Below are 17428 nucleotides of genomic sequence, written 5' to 3'. Positions count from 1 at the left end.
AGTGCTTTATGTATACACTATCACTGTATGTGCCATGTGAGTTCAAAGCACTAGTTGAGGAGTAGTTATCTAACTTACCTACACAAAGTTCATGCTGTTGGTAATATCCTGCTGTCCTCAAATGCTCCTTCCTTATATGTTTTTGTCTGATGGATATGCTGTTGACTTTATTATTAGACTTCCTTTTTATCAGGGAAAAATAGCAAGCTAAAAGGCATAATGTTGATTTAAAATATATATCCAGAGGAGTTAGCCATGTTAGTCTGTAGTAGCAAAATAGAAAAGAGTCCAGTAGCACCTTTAAGACTAACCAACTTCACTGTAGCATAAGCTTTCGAGAACCGCAGTTCTCTTCACCAGATGCAACTGAGAAAGAGAACTGTGGTTCTCGAAAGCTTATGCTACAGTAAAGTTGGTTAGTCTTAAAGGTGCTACTGGACTCTTTTCTATTTTAAAATATATAGTCATCTTCTCTTGAAATAATTATGCCAGTGTCCTTGCATGGGATATCTTTAAAATGTCAACATGTAAACTACATATGAAATCAGACCTGGTATGGGACAGGTTCCAGCTAGAGTTGAATATCACTGCAGCATTCAGAGCCAAAATCTATCTCCAAATTTTTGAAGCTACTTGAAACAAACCAACATGTGATTCCACCCCTACCCCCCACCCCAATCCTCTGGCATGGCGAGAGCATGCCAAGCTAATTCTTTTCAGTTAAGTGAGGCCTTGTCAACTTCATTTTCTAGAGATAAGATCTCTAGTGCCTTGCATAGGTACAGTAAAGGAGCAAAACAAGCTTACCCAAGACCATATGCATGTGCATGGTGTTGGGGTGGTGGTGAGAGAAGGGATTTTTTAAAATCTTACTGAAGATGACCAAGTATTTTTGATTTATAGCCAAAAAAGCAAAGCGAGTGAATGAGCTGGGATAAGTTATGAGGCAAAGCAGTCCAGTTTGGGATGCAGCAATTACATTTCCCATGCACTCTGTTGCCACTTTGAAAGCATCTGCATTTGCAGCAGCAATGAAAGCTACACAGAATAATTACTGTCCTGGTTTGCAGCCCTCTTGCTCACTCTCCTCCTTGACCATGCTCAAGAAAAATGGTGTCCTTATCAGGTAGATGATGCAAAGGAGACTGATAGAGGAATGGGTATATAGTTTCGTCCAGGACTTTTTTCCTGGGAAAAGAGGTGGTGGAACTCAGGACCGCACAATGATGTCACTTTGGGTCAGCTGGAACAAGGGGGGAGTTTTTTAAAGTTTAAATCGCCCTTGGCAGAAATGGTCACATGGCTGGTGGCCCCACCCCCTGATCTCCAGACAGAGGGGAGTTTAGATTGCCCTCTGCGCTGCTTGGCAGCACGGAGGGCAATCTAAACTCCCCTCTGTCTGGAGATCAGGGGGGTGGGGCCACCAGCCATGTGACCATTTTTTAAGAGGTGCTGGAACTCCGTTCCATCGCATTCTCACTGAAAAAAAAGCCCTGGTTTCGTCCTTGTATAATAGTTTTATTCCCTCCTGTTGTTCTCTGGTTCTGTCAAGAACCTAGCAAATCTAATCTCCAAAAGCCATTATAACTGAAATAGAAGGGCCTGAAGTGGCTGTTGAAGTGAAGGTTCTCAAAACTCATAAAAGAGGAGAGTTAAGGAAAACCAGTGAAGAATCCTTGTTATTAGAAGTGCTGACAAAGACTAAAGTGTGTTGTATGTTGGTGGTAACTTAGGGCCAAGCTACAAGTGACGAATGACACTTGAATGGCAAGTATATTTCTTCCTGTTCACTTGCCCTCCGCTTGCGCTGTACTCGATCCACTTGCTGTTCAAGTGTCATTTGTCACTTGTAGCTTGGCCCATAGATATGCATTACAACGGACAGAACAACCTAGATCAAGGGGCCTCAACTTTGTTGAGCTTATAAGGACTTCTGGATTTTGAGAACAAGGCACCCGATAAAATGGCTGGCAAGAAGAGGGATGCAGCCAACCATAAAATGGACGCTGTGGGGTCTGAGGCCAATCACAGAATGTTGAGAAATTCCAACCCTAGTGTTCTCCTATGAAGGCAGCAGCTGTTATAGAATAGGTGCTCCCTGCAGATATGAGGAGGTGCCTACTGAACTCTTCTGCTCCAGTAACATAGTGGAAGGCTAGAACTGGCTTCTTGCTTTGGTGAAGTAGGAAACAGGCACCAGTAAACATAGCAGTGGGTGTCACGGTGCCCACATTGGGGGTCACAGGCCTAGATGAACAGTTACAGTTCTGAGACACCAGATTAATTCTCAAGTGCTGAGAGTGCTGGCTCAAGTGAGAGCCAGTGTAGTGTTGGACTAAAATCTGAGAGACTCAGGTTTGAATCCCTGTTCTACCATGGAAGCTTGTTAGGTGATTGCACACTCAGCCTAGTCTGTCTCTCAGCTTTGTTGTGGGGATAAAATAGAGGAGAGGAGAATGATGTAAGCCACTTTGGGTCCCCATTGAGGAGAAAGGCAGGGAACAAATGAAGTAAATAAAAACAAATAAAGTGCTGCTACTCACTGCTATTTTTATAGATCACAATTATAATTGTTACTTTTCCTGCTCATAGCTTGGTTTCTCAGTTATGGCCAACAGAAGATCACAGGTTAACCTTGCACAAACTTGGACAAAAATATACTGTGAATTTTTGCTTGTCTCAGACTAGCAATGAATTCCAACTCAGACCTCAGAAGGCCTCAGATGGACCAGTTCAACAATTCAAATTGTATTATAGTTTGATCATTCACTGTTGTGAGGCTTCTTTCTTTCTTTCTTTCTTTCTTTCTTCTTCTTTCTTTCTTTCTTTCTTTCTTTTCTTTCTTTCTTTCTTTCTTTCTTTCACATGCTGAGAAAAATATTTCATACCTCTTACCACCAATGTTTATGAATCCAGCCTTACACAGGTATGAACAAATATTTCTAATTCCTAGGTGCTAACATCAGTTTCTTGGCAAATATGTGCAGGATGTTTCCAGTTCTATCCACTGCAATTAGAGAGAGAATTTCATCATCTGTGAGCCTAATTGTCAATTCACCCAGAAGGTTCTTTCACAGATGCCATTTTTCCTACATGAAGGTAACCTCTGTACAGGGAGAAATAACTACACAAAATCTACAACTATTCTGTCAGGAATAGACATGCAGGATAAACTAGTTAGCACATTGAGTTTCCAGACAGGAAACGGAAACACTCTGTGTTTTTCGTGCATTTTTCAGGTCATATCTGTGTAAGAAAATGTCTTGCCAGGACCAAATCAAGATCTGACAGCCAAGTGTTTATTTATTTATTTATTTATTTATGTATGCTGGACCAAGGCCATGAAGGTCTTTGTATGTAACCATTACCTTGAACTGAGCACGGTAACTGATAGGTAGCCAATGGAGTGACTGTAGGATAGGAGTGATGTTTAAGCTCCTGCTCACTCCTGATAACAGTCGAGCTGCAGCATTTTGCACCAATTGGAGCCTCCTAGTTCACTTAGATGGGAGGCCAATGTATGATGCATTACAGTAGTCAAGTTTTGATGTTACCAAGCATGGATCCAGGTGGCCATGTCGGCCATGTCGAGATAAGAAGTGATTTTCCAGGCTAGAGTGAGATCATAGTGTTTTTTGCAGCTGCCTTAACTTGTTTTTCTAGTAGTAGCGCTGGTAGGTGCTTTTTGGCACCCACAAGCAGAGAATGTGAAAATGTTCTCTTGGTTTATCAACCACTTGCTTGGCTGGAGGGGGGAGATGGAGGGGGGAGTGATGTTGGGGCCCAGGCTTGACTTTTACCCAGGGTCCTAAAATCGGCTTAAATTTACAAGCCACAGAAAGGTGGGAGTGGGGAGATGCTACAAAGAGAGGCAAGTTAGAAATAATAGGGGTGTGTTTGATGTGCCATCAAGTCACTTCTATCTTATGGTGACCCTGCGAAAGAAAGACCTCCAAAATGTCCTATAATTAACAGATGTGAATAACCAATCAAAAAGAATTCAATGCATTCAGAGTGGCTAAAGTATCACTACCATCAGTAAATTCCAATCATTCCAGTCCCTTTCACAGGGATTTATAGCTCAGTGATTTACAACAAGATTTGTCACAATCCCTCTCATCTCTCTCCTTCGTTTGTAACATTGCTTATAATGGTATCTGTAAAATAATTATGCGCTCCATACATCTGATGAAGTGAACTCTGATTCATGAAGATTTAAGCTAGAATCAATTTTATTAGTTTTAAAAGTGCCACTGGACTAGCCTCTTGTAGGTAGATGGGCAGAGTAGGGGAAACATAAAATCAGACCTAATCATGAAAGGTGAAAGGTGAAGCAAAGCTCATCAGAAGCTTGAATTATCTTTGATTGATTATTGTAACTCCCACTTTTCTGTTGTTTGTAACTTTAAATATGTCTCCTATGAATTATCTTTGATTGATTATTGTAACTCCCACTTTTCTGTTGTTTGTAACTTTAAATATGTCTCCTATGTACAATCTATACATCTGATGAAGTGAGCCTCTGCATTACAAAAGATCTGATTGGCTGTGCAAATTAAAATAATGCTACTTTGATGGCAGTTGCCACCAGTGTTGAGTGGTTGGCTTGCTCCTCTTTCCCAGTGTATTTTTAAAATTACCCTTCTTCTTCCCTGCACTTAGACTTTCTCTGGGGTATGTGTGTGTGGCTCTGCCTCCTGTGGTTGGCTTCACCTACTGCAGCAGCCATTTTGTGGTTGTAGCTACCACCCTGTTCCAGAATTGTAAAGCTGCCCTCATGCTTAAAAAGGTTATCCTAACCTATGGTAACCTTCAGAGTTTTCAAAGCGAGGGGCAGGGATCAGTGGAGTAATATCAAATTGTCCTTTGAGACTCTTGGAAATCTGCAGTGGATAGCATGTCTGGCCCACTTCCCTTTGCTCACAGAAGACAATGGATGTCTACGAGAGCTCTATTTTGGAATTTTCCTTTATAATATGATTTGGTTCTATATTTATATCAGAATTAGGCACATAAAAAGAGAATTGTGTAACCAAGCTTTAATGGGTAACCTTGTCCTGAGCTGACTTACCATTTGTCTCAGTTCTACTTCTGCCAGTCCTTGAGATATCTTTCACTCTTAAAAAAAATTCTGTGTACTGTTCTAGCTCCTCCCTGATACAGCTCAACACTAGCAGTTAATAGTTCTTTTAATAGCGTAGAATGTAAGGACACAGAAAGGTTCAACTTGAGAAGCTGTGTATTGGTAGCTATGGACTGGGAGATGAATAGATATACATGGCCTGCAAATGTTTCAGGCTATCTTAAAGTTTTCTCATGGTTTCACATAATAATGAATTCAGTGGCATTCCTGCACCATTGCAATTCTGCCTTTATCTTTGTTTATATATCCACACATTTCTCTTTATCAAAGGCTGTGAAAAGTGTTAGTTAGGGAGACTATGTATGTTTGTTCAGTATATTTAAATCTTCTAGATGTGAGTGCAATAATTTTCCTTCAGTCCCCAAAGCTAGGTTGCCAAAAACCTGGGGGGAAAAATCCTGAACAGAGGTTTAATGTGTGGAAATAGGCAAGTGAAACTCCTCATGGCTTAGAGGTAAGCAGGACTTTTTTCTAGTGGTACTCACTAGTACTGACTGGTATATTTTGAGGGGCTCTCCCAAGTCCTGAAAAGGGAATTGGAGGAAATCAGGGCAAATATATGTATGAGTGCATGGCTTAAAGAAAAAAGTACTGGAGGTTAGTAACATCATCTGGTAGATACCATCCCATTATGCCTCTATTAAAGAGACAGGACATTTTCCCTTCAGGTTGTTAACAACCCTGATTACAGCTCAGGCTTTTGTTTTGCATTAGAATGCAGGTGATGTCCCTCAATGAGCCACAAAATTTAGAAAGAAATATTAAAAGAACACAGATTATTCCATACATCAAGCAGCTATCTGAACCTCAAATATACTTTGTCCACTTGACAAGGGAAGCAAAGGGAATCTGAGGGTATCAGATTCCTCAGTTTGGCACATGCCCATATTTATTTACAAAATGCTTGATGACTTTGATCACCATTCTCAACTAAGAATGGATTTAAAAACCCTGACTATATGTATATATGGGCATGCCCAAGGCTAGATTTAATGTGAATTATACTAGGAGTAACTAGAGTTTCCAACAGGCTTGGAGAAAACTGTCTCTTTAATAGAAACTTAATATATAGAAATGGGCCATTGAAGTTTTTGCCCAGCATGGAGCTAAATAGCATTACCTGATAAATAACATCCTGCCTTAGCCAAGAGAAAAGATGGGGCACAATTTAGGGTTGCCTGGTTCCCCCTGATTAGCAGGGATTTAGTAGGTGGGATGTTGGGGGTTGGTGCACTGCTTACCCCTCTTCTGTTTGCATTTGTGCACCAATGCACATGTGCCTCCATGGTGCCAGACAACGACATCATTTCTGGCATAACCTGGAAGTGATAGCATCACACCAGGGCTGAATCATCCCAAAACATAGTGCTTTCACACTATGACATAATTTTTGCACCAGAAGTGATGTCATTGGCTGAGGATGCAGGTGCATTTGCACCCATTTCCCCAGCCTGTAGAAAATGTCATAACGTGTGGAAGTAGGCTGTTGAGAATTTCCATGGCAGGGAGGTAAAGGACACCACCTGGTAAATAACATTGCATTATATCTCTATTAGAGAGAGGGGACATTTTTCTCCTGGCATGTTGACAACTCTACTAGTAAGTGAAAGACTATATCACTGGTTAATCTGATATGAGAATTAAAGTTCCAAAGTCCTTGGCTGCCACAAGAATTCTGGATCAATTCACACATGCATTGGGCGTTCTATGAACAGATAGCCCTTATTTGGATTGAGACAGAGTATAATCCTTTTAGAGATTCAGCCTCTCCTGTTATTTTTCCAACGCTATTTGCCCTGTGGAAAACTTACATGAATTGATTCATGCATGTAACTCTCCCGCCCCGGACTTCTGTGCACTTGGAAAGCACTGAGCAGTTCACATGTGAACCAAGTCCTTAGGGCAGCCATGAGGATTTTGTAATCTGTGAAGTAGCCCTTATTCTTTCTCCTCCAGGAGCCCAAGGACCATGAGGGAACTAGGGGTAATCTGACACAGAAATCTCAACACTCTCACAATTATAGTTCCCAGGCCTCTTTGTTGGCAGCTATGATAATTAAACTGGTATACAGATCTGCCCTTAGGGTCTATAGGGTCTCTAATCCATAGTTTTATTTTCTGTCTAGTAATTTTCCCTCTCTCCTGGAGTACTTTGAAATATGTGCCTCCTCTCACACACTGCAATTTCAACCAAAGGCAACATTCTGTTATTAAGCAATGAAAATGTTACACAATTTGCTCAAAACAGACGACCCCTACATTTGCCTTTAGTGTTAATTTTAGCTGTCCAAAAAAGATTTCAACACGGCAACAGTTTGACTTGTGAAACAAATATTTCAGTGCACAAGTGTAGCTGTAGCCAATCTGTGTGGCAGGCAGAACACTTGGGTGAAGCTCTTCCAAAACGGCATAACCTTGATTTGAGCCAATGTAATATCCTACTGGAATTATTTACAGCAAACAGACCTTTTGCACAGTGTCTTGCATTAAGCAGAAAAGGGGTGGATATTTAGGGGATTCGTGTGCCTGAAACTTCACGGAACGAGGATCTCCTTCCATGATTTCTCAGTGTATATGAGAATCTGCTTTGCCTGTGGATGGAAGGCCTCAGGTTCAATCCCTGGCATTTCCAGTTAAAAGGAGCAGATAGTAGCTGATGAGAAAGACCTCTTCTTGAGACCTGGAAATCTTCTGCTGCACAGAGTGCAGAATACTGAAATTAATAGATCAATGGTATGATTCAGTATAAAGAAGTTTCATATGTACTCATATCTTCTACTCACATCTTCAAACATTTCCATGGGTATAGTAGGAATGAGGGAATGGAGGGAAAATTGTAGGAAGAAACCAGTGATGGGAGCAATCTTCAGCTTTTTTTCCTCTTCATCCTGCTTTTCTTTGCCTCCTATCTGAGTAGTAGAAAGCAGCAAAGGAGGTGCTTCCTCACTGGAGGCCATGCTGGCTCATGCCTGCACATTTCTGGAAAAGTAGTGTGCAGTGTTTGGTATGGTAGAAATGATGGGCAAGTGCTATGTATGAGCTAAGATCTGCATCTCAGAATCCATGCAATTGGAGACTGGAGTGCAAATTCTTCCTTTTTCCTGTGCTACTTCTTGAAGAGCTTTCTGAGCTTCTCCATCAACATCATGCCATATCCCAACACAGCAACGAAATCTGCAGAGCAGGAGGGTCTTAAAAAACTCTAAAGCAAAGTCCTGTAGTGGTGTGGTGGTTGAACTTTTGACTAAAACTGAAGAGGTCAGCTGAAAAACTCACTGGGTGACCTTGGACCAACTGCTTTTTCAGCCTTAACATATCATGCAAGGTTGTTGTGAAGAGAAATTAAAGGAGGACAGAACCGCGTGGAAAGATGTGATATAAATATAATAGATGATAAAACATGGTATATACAAAAATTTTAAATGATCAGTCCAGCAACTATCAGCCCTCATCTGGAATTCTTCAGGAGGGCACTTTTACAAGGGAAATAGGGTTGTAGCTTATTGTATTATCTTGTTTTTATTGCATTGTGTTGAAATTCATATTATCCACTTTTTGTATTGTTTATAGTATGTCTTTTTATTGCATTGTTTCTAATTTTATAATCTGCATTGAGTCTCAGCAAGAAAGGCAGATTATAAATAAATAAAAATACTCGAATAAATCTCTGAAACCACATCCTATTTGTATTTTATTCTTCATCTTTCTCCACTGAGCCCTAGCACTGGAGTGAATGAGTTGCTGTTTGTCAGCTGTGGCCAAATGGCTGAAAGGAAACAAATTGAAATTGACCCCAGACAATACTTAAGTGATGCTGGTTGGAAAGGCAGAGCTCTTGAAAGACATCGTGCTTACCATTGTCAGTGAGGATCAGTTGACCCTTTTAGACTCCGTTAAGAGCCTAGGGAGTATAACTGATCCAACCCTGCTGCTAGAGAAGCAAGTAAATGCAGATGCAAAAAAGGCCATCTCCCAACTCTGACTGGCTTTGAAGATGGCCCCCTACCTTGACACTAGGGTTGCCAGCCTCCAGGTAGTGGCTGGAGATCTCCTGGAATTACAACTGGCCTCCAGGCCACAGAGATCAGTTCACCTGGAGAAAATGGCTACTTTGGGGGGTGGACTCTATGTAGTTATGCCACACCTAGGTCCTTTCCCTCCCCAAACCCCACTTTCTCCAGGTTTCTCCAGGTTTCACCCTCAAGATCTCCAGGAATTTCTCAACTTGGAGCTGGCAACTCTACTTGACACAGCCGATTTGGCCACCTAAATTCATACCACGGTAACACAGACTAGACCACTGTAATGCACTATACATAGGTCTACTCTCAAAGTAAACTGGGAGACTTCAGCTGGTACAGAATATTGCAGCTCATTTACTTTCAGGAGCTAGGTAGCACATGAATATTACTCTCATTCTGCAATCACTCCATTGGCTACCTATCAGTTACTGGGCTCAGTTCAAGGTTTTGACTATCACGTACAAAGCCTATCAGACAAACAGTTTGAAAGCTGGCAATCCAAGTCAGTGTGCACAAAATGCAGTTAGATTACCAGTAGGGTTGTCAACATGCCTGCAGGAAAAAAAAATCTCCTGTCCCTTTCATAGAGGCTTAATATGTGGAAATGGGCAGTTGAAGCTTTTCATTGCATGGAGGTAAATAATAACCTTGGTCTCATTAAGTCTCTGTTAAAAGGACAGGCTGTTATTTCCAGGCCTGTTGGTAACCTTAGTTTTCAGGTCTCAGGTTTTGGCCCGAGACTGAGGTTTTGGTGCACATCGTTCGGGCAGTAGGTTGGAATGCCAGGGATGTTGGTTAAAAAAAAAATGTGCTAGCTCTTTTGTGATAATTTGAAGGTAATAATCTGGCATGAAGAGGCCAATTATATTTTATGTTTAGCACATAATTTCCATAATATTTCTTACTCTTTTATGTGACTTAGTACTGTTGCTCAGTGCAATATCATCAGGTCTCAGCAAGGGTTGCCAACAACTGGGGAAAATTGTCCTGCCTCTTTAACAGAGGCTTAATGTGTGGAAATAGGTAGATGAAACTTTTCTCGGCCTTGAGGCAAGCAACATTACACAGTATTAAATGGACTTTTATCCAGCCTATTAGCATCCCTAGGTCTTAATAGGGCCTGCCCCACCAAACGTTTCAGGCCTTGAGATGCTGGGCACCTGGCATACAATTATGCACCCATATACAATTGCAGGACCTGGGTGAAAGTAGCATCTGGGATTATAGTTCAATTTCTGCTGGTCAGGTGGTGCAAAGATGTGCCAGGGCAAAGGCCTCGAGCATTTTCCTCAGGCATGATCTGGTTATATAAACACTGTGGGCAGCCACAATGCCCATGTGGTATGATCTGTGGGTCCTCCCCTAGACTGTGGCTCAGTGGCTGCCGGTTAGAGCATGGGCTCTTCCTCTCTCTTTCAACCACCACTTGAAGTAGATTTCTTCCTCTGACACTTGTATTTTCCTATGTCTGCTTTCTTCCTTTTTAAAAAACCCTCTTGAATACTTAAAAAAAAATCAAGATGCTTTTAGAAGATTTCGCATTGGTGCTCCTTGGAATATCACGTTCCCCCCCACCCAAGTGATTTTAGTTGAAGTTTGAATGCAGTATTTATAAAATATCCTGAATATAGTATGTAAATGAGACAGTATTTATAACTATAGTCACTCCCTTATGGAGTGCTTTCTACCATATCTCTTTGCATATCTGCTTATAGCAGGGGAGGTTGGAAAGCTTTTCCTTAAGATTTGAGGCTTAGCTTGACCTATCATTTGCCAGCGTTTGTTTGTGAAGTTGGGACTGCAGTCTCTTTAATCCGTATGTGCATGACCCTTTGGGGATAACCCAGCCCGCCTTGCTTCTTGAATTACTCACTCCAGCTGAGGGGATGACTTTTATTCTGCTTGACTTCCCACCTAGTAACCTTTCACCCACTAAAGCTGTTTGCCCTCTATATGACTTACTTAGGAGAGGGTGTGTGTGTGTGTGTGCATGGGGTGGGGGCTAGGCTTGAAATGTTTTGAGAGAGAAAGACCTTTTTGTTTGTCCAAATGAAACACTCCAACCACAGGCAACTGTAAAACTGGGTATTTTGGTAACCACCCTTCTTATGCAGGGCAATGCTCGGGGCATTCAGCATGGAGGGCTGAGGTAAAGGAGTGAGAAACCAAAGGTGCTAACTTTATCCTGTGAACGGGAAAAAAAATCAAGATATAAGGACTAATCCAGAAATGGGGTTGGTACTGTTTGTTGCTGGTGGATCTGTAGTTGATAAAAACAAACTGACTGTGTGTGAAAACCCAAAGAAAGTTTCCATTTTCAGCACTGTTTTTGAGCCCTGAAACATCCTTTTCTGCCTACTTGAATTTTAGACTATCAACAACTGCCCATACACATGCATTCTCTGTGGTGGCCCCCATTTTATGGAATAGTCTACCTGATAAGGTCAGAAATGCTCCTGCAGTCCTGGCTTTCTGCAAACTGTGCAAAACTGAATTATTCAGGAGGTCTTTCTTGCACAGGTAATAGGGCTGTGTTATAAGGAAATGGTTTAGAAAGATGCACTGTTAAGGACTATACTACTACATTTTAAACATGGGTAATAGGGCTTTCCCATGCTCCACCCTCAAATCTCCAGGAATTTCCCAACCCAGAGTTGGTAACCCTAGTTCAACAATAAAAGGCTATGATTGATGCCACTCTATCTAGTTCTCCCCATATCTCCTCAAGCCTAGCAGCCTCCATCCAATTCATGGACAGGGTTTCATAGACTGTTTGTTGCATGGCTTACAGGTGGAGACAATCTGTTGACACTTGATTCAGTCCATAATATTTGGCCAGAGAGGAGTTTTTTGTATCCAGGTTCTGTGTAATAATGGATTCATAAATGTCTGACATGGAAGTGCAAGTGTGAAAAACATATGATATACATGTTTTAAATGTGCTTTTATCAGGTTTTGAGATGACTAGGTGCAATGCAGGAAAGCTTATTTACAATGACATCCATCCTATATTAGCGTGTGTGATTTTGCTGTTAGAAATAGAAAATAGAGACAAGAAAGAGATGGGATTATAAGAATGGAGGAATGGAGAATGGAACCCCAGAGAGCAGGGATGATCTTAACCAATGGCAGTGGCAGGTGTTCGTGGTGGGACTTATACTGGGGGGGGGGGCACAGACCACTCTCAGCCCTGCCCCCCAAGTAGAGGTGGGCAAAGAAGAAAAAAAGCGACCTTTTGCTTCTGCCATTCACACATATCCTTTCCAGGGCTTGGGCTGCCAACTCACAGCCACTTGTGCCCACTCTGTCTGGGGCTCTGGGAGCCAGGTTCCAGGGATGGTTCCCACCTGCCTCACATGGGAGGGCCACCCCTTGCTTGGTCCTTGCATAGGATGCCAGTGGGGTGAGGACAACACTGAGTCCGGTGCTCTGTCCTGGACTTTTGCCTGGGGCCTCAGAACCACGAAAACTGCCCCTGTCAGAGAGGAAGTGATGCAGTCTGGGTAGAAATGACAGAAGGGCACTCTATGATCTTCTTGCATCTGCCTGTTCTTCATCATTTCACCAATAAATGATGGCATTGCTCTTACTGTTCCACCATTATGCGGTTTACCTCTAATCCATCCCATTAAGTTATGAAAACAATTGAGAGCATTACAATTCCTCCATGAATATATTCTTTTCTGTGTAGTTTTTAAAGCTGTAGTTTCTTAAACCGTAGCATTTGTAGATTCATGGCAATGGATGAGCCAAGAACAGTAACTCATAGTGTTTGGTGAGGTTAGTATGAAATACCTACCAAGACTAGGCCCTTGCACTTTAATTATGAGGCTGTGTAGTCCAGAAGAATATCTGTCAGGGATAAATAGGTTTCATCAGACTTACTTTGTTCTGAGAGGGGATAGGGCTGACCTAGCTTATCTTTAGAGTACTCTAAAGAAAGGCATTTTTAGAGGTTATAAAATCCCATTCTTTAGCATTATCTCTTGATGCATTTGTATGGACTGTGTGAAGTGGAGGGCTTGGTCTGTCACAACTTGATCCTGTCTTGAGTGCGCTGCTGTATATTGTGGCACTGGCTACAAGCCATATCTTTCTGCCCTTTTGACCAATGTCCTGGAGGACATTCTTTGTATTGTCAAAGGCTTTTCAAAAAGTGGGGCTCTGCCATATACTAAACTAGCATATCTGTCCCAAGTAATTTAGAATCCATGTAAGCATTCCAAGATGAAAGACAATGTCCAATTCTGTTCTAATTTCTTGAGGCTTGCATTACCATGAGTACAGACTTACCTGGCGGGTCATACTTGGATTATACTGATTATGGTTTTATGTTTAAGTAGTATAGTCTTCAACCTCTTCTTTCAGAACTCTGGTGAACAGCCATAGCTCAAGGGCATCCAATGAAGTTGATAGGCAGTAGATTCAGAATGAACAAAAGGAAATACTTCTTTACTCAATGAGTGATTAAAGTGTGGAAATTGCTACCAGAGTATATAGTGATGGCCAAAGGCATAGATGGCTTTAAAATGGGATTAGACAGATTCATGGAGGACACTTCTATCAATAGCTACTAACCATGGTGTTAAAGGGAACCTCCATCCACATTCAGAGGCAGTAAACCTCTGAATGGATGTGCCAGCAGGAAATATCAGGGGTAGACCTCAGCCTCTATGCTCTGTTTTTGGTCCTTTGGAGTAACTGGTTGGCCATTGTGTGAGGCAGGGTGCTGGGCTAGATGGACCAGTGGTCTAATCCAGCAGGATTCTTCTTATGTTCTTATGCTTTACATGCATGCCTAAGGTCTCACCCACCTCCTTCCACCTTCTTTGTCTAAAAGTATCTCAGGCGGCAGGAGTGGGAAAGATCCTTGTTCAGGGCTCTGGAAAACCATTGCTAGTCAAAGTAGACAATACTGGGGTAGATGGCCCAGAGGTATAAAGCATCAATAAAGCAACTTAGTATCTTGGAATGTCACAGAGTGATGAGACTGTTTGACTATAATATTTCCAGCTCGTGATATGCAGACATATAATGCCACAGTCTTGCTGAAGCAGATCTGGTTTTGATCAGTGGCTGCTTTCACATGGTTGTTTTGCTCTGCATTGCCTCTAGACTGGAGCATTTTTTCATAATGTCTGCATGACATTGTTATGTAATCTTCCACCACCTCCTTTGGCATGATCTTTCCAAAAAGGTCATAGTCAAAGCAGGTTTGTCTATTATGTAAGTGGGATGTAGATTTTTTTAAACTTCCCACCCACATACCCCCGTGATCCACTTGAAACCACAATTTTCTTCCAACATGCTATCAGTGGGCTTTCACTTGCTTTTAAAAAGTATTAGTAGTTGCTATTACCAATTTAAGAAACCCCAAAGCTCTTCTGACACTTGGGAGAGGGAAAAAGCTGCCAGGGAACCCTGTTATGCCCCCTGCTTTGAGATCTCGTGGATAAAAGGAAGGAAATAAATGCAATAAATCATGATATGTAAAAATGAAGCTGGCCTTTCTTAACTGCACTTCATTATTTGGCCAAGTTTAGGAGAAAGTCCTATACAATATCCTGTTTCAGCAGCTGGATGATCATTTCCCTCTCAGGTCTCTAAATTCGTTAATCCAAACGAAACATTATTCTTTCTTTCTGTGTTTCCTAGTGTGCACTTACATTTGAATAATAACAAGGATTTGTTGTGTAATAAAAACTTTCATTCAGAAAACAGATTATTTTCTAAAGGATAGAAATCTCATTTCTTGGGCAACCTAATCTAGTATAATCTGGTATTCATTTGCCTCTTGCTCTCTTTCAGTGGCAAATGAAATGTTGCCGATGTGATTCTAGAACACCTCATGCATTCAACAGTCACCGGGTGGACAATGTCCTTTCTTCCAAAGGACAAATGAGGTGGTGGCAGTCCCAGAATGGTAAGCCCCTCTCTTACTCAGCATACCTTCAATAAAATGATGTGGATGTATTTTAAAACTATGCACAGAATTGAAAGAAAAATCTTACTGCTACTGTCCCTCTTGGGGGTGGTGGTAGTGTTGAAGCAGAAGACAAGAGGTACCATTACAGACCCCATCATACCAGTGCTCTGTACCAGCCTGTAACAGCTTCACACAATACAGAGTTCCTTGTGGAGGCCAGAAGGCATTTGGATTATATATGTGTTGGGAATTATGTGCTTCCCATGCACACAAGGACCTGATTTGAATTGGACCACAGCATGCATAGAGAATGGCCTTAAGTCCCCCCCCCCACACACACACCTGCAGTTTTCCTGATCTTAAAGGGCTCCAAGGTGCTTGTGTTTGCTCCATGGGGTAACTTACATATATGTTTCCCTGTAGATGAAACAGTGGTCCCAGAGCTGCTTCAAGTCAGGAAGAATGGTACTAGAGGTGTGGAAGGCTGAATATCCTCTATGTAGACCATAATCCTGCTCAGAATCAGGCCTCCATGCACCAGGGAAGCACAAAACTCCCAACACACATTGTCTGAATTGGTGTTATTCCTTTCAGTTCTGGGGTTGCCTGGTCCCCAGGAGCCTAACCCGGGGGATGGGGGGGATTGTAGGGGGGGACGGGGGAATTTACTTCACTCACATGCAAAGTGTGTGCACTCCGGAGCTCTTCCTTCTGCTCTGGAAATGAGATCATTCATGGCGCAACAAGAAAGGGAAGGCCCCCATGTGGGGCTGTTTCGATGAAAATCAGTCCCTTGGAGGCCAGTTTTCATCATAACAGCCCTTCGCAGGGGCCTTCCCTTCATTGTCACAACAAGAATGACATCATTTTCAGAGTGATAAGGAAGAGCTGTGTAGTATGGGGGGAGCATGTGCCAGCGCTCCGGGGCTTGTTCCCTACCTCCCCTTGCTGGCCAGATGAGTGGGGGGGGGCAGAGGCTGGGACCAGAGGCTGGGAGCAGGGGATCCCAGGGGACTGGTAACCCTATTCACACCCGATTATGCATCAGGATATCTTTTGATGGGGCTGATGAAGTAAGATGGGGCAAGGGTAGTGCAGATTCGGCAAATGGGATTTCATTTTCAGTGGATCAAACGTAAAGAGAAACAGGATGACCTTTCTGATAAGAAGAGCTTCCGGTGGGTAACTATGTTTGTCTGCTTTAGAAGAGTAAGATTTGAGTACAGTAGCACATTAAAGGCCAAATAGACTTTCATGGTATGAGCTTTCAAGAGTCAAGCTCTCTGTGTCAGATACCCTGAGACATCTGACGTGAAGAGAAGAGGTTTCTGTTTTCCCATCTTCTATAACCCGGTACTATGAAAACTTCTCTTTTCTATTTCTTAGATGTGAATCCTGTGTCTCTCGAACTAGATCTGGATAAAAAGTTTCAACTGAGTAGCATCCTCCTGGACTTTAGGGTATGTGTATGGCTGTGTGTTAGCTATTGGGGTGAGGGGGGAGTCGGAATCTGAATCTATAGCCCTATCAAAGGACCCACCAAATAGCTTTTTATCTGATTATGAAGGGAGTAAAGGCATTAATGGCAGAATAGCCATTGAACCAGTTGTCCCAGCCCATTTTCATGCTAGTAAGTCATGTGACAGGATTGGCAGGGCTGAAGATGCCAATTGGAGGGCGCATATGGGGGGGCTACTGAAGAGAGTTCTGCTGTTCTTACCCAGATGTTTGCTGTGGGCTGCTAATCTGCAGTGCAGTATTGTGGGATATGCCAGATTCTTTGGAGCCAAGCAGTAATTTTTGAGTTTCCCCTAATTTGCTTTTGGAGGGACCATTTTTTGCCTGCTGCATGATGTCCCTGGGGGGTGGAGTATAAATAGGATTGGTTGATTGACTGGTTAGGCCGTAACTAGTTTGGCAGGAATGTGGTGGGTTGCTCAGGAAGGATACGTCTTGAGAATTGGCAAATACCCTAAGGCATTAAGCATGATGGAGGGGTTTCCTTAACAGCCCATCATGTGTCTTGTGATGGGGTAGGAAGAAGCTAGGGTCGCCAACCTCCAGGAAGAGCCTGGAAATTTTCCATAGCTACAGCTGATCTCCAGACAACTCAGATCAGTTCCTCTGAAAAAATTAGCAGCTTTGGGGGTGAGTGGGTGGGCTGTATAGCATTATACCCCACTGAAGTTCCTCCCCTCCTCGAGCTTGCCCTCCCTAGGCTCTACCCCACAAATCTCACGGAATTTCCGAACCCAGGGTTCTCCAGTCCCTAAGAGGAGCACCCTTGGTTCTGAGCCAGCATTGTCTCAAACCTGGTAGTGATTTACTGCACACTAG

The 17428-nt window shown here is 42.4% G+C and overlaps 1 protein-coding gene across 2 annotated transcripts in view; it reads left to right on the top strand.

Annotated features, from left to right (window-relative positions):
* The window catches only part of LAMB3 (laminin subunit beta 3), a 71812-nt gene that overhangs the window by 10225 nt on the left and 44159 nt on the right, over positions 1–17428 (top strand). For both annotated transcript variants that reach the window (XM_054980975.1, XM_054980976.1), the window contains exons 4-5: positions 14974–15088; positions 16478–16551. In XM_054980975.1, coding sequence (XP_054836950.1) covers positions 14974–15088; positions 16478–16551 — 189 coding nt within the window. The remainder of the gene's footprint in view (positions 1–14973; positions 15089–16477; positions 16552–17428) is intronic.

The sequence above is a fragment of the Eublepharis macularius genome, chromosome 5 (assembly GCF_028583425.1).
Source record: "Eublepharis macularius isolate TG4126 chromosome 5, MPM_Emac_v1.0, whole genome shotgun sequence".
Lineage (NCBI taxonomy): Eukaryota > Metazoa > Chordata > Lepidosauria > Squamata > Eublepharidae > Eublepharis > Eublepharis macularius.
This window is presented reverse-complemented; position numbering and strand designations above follow the sequence as displayed.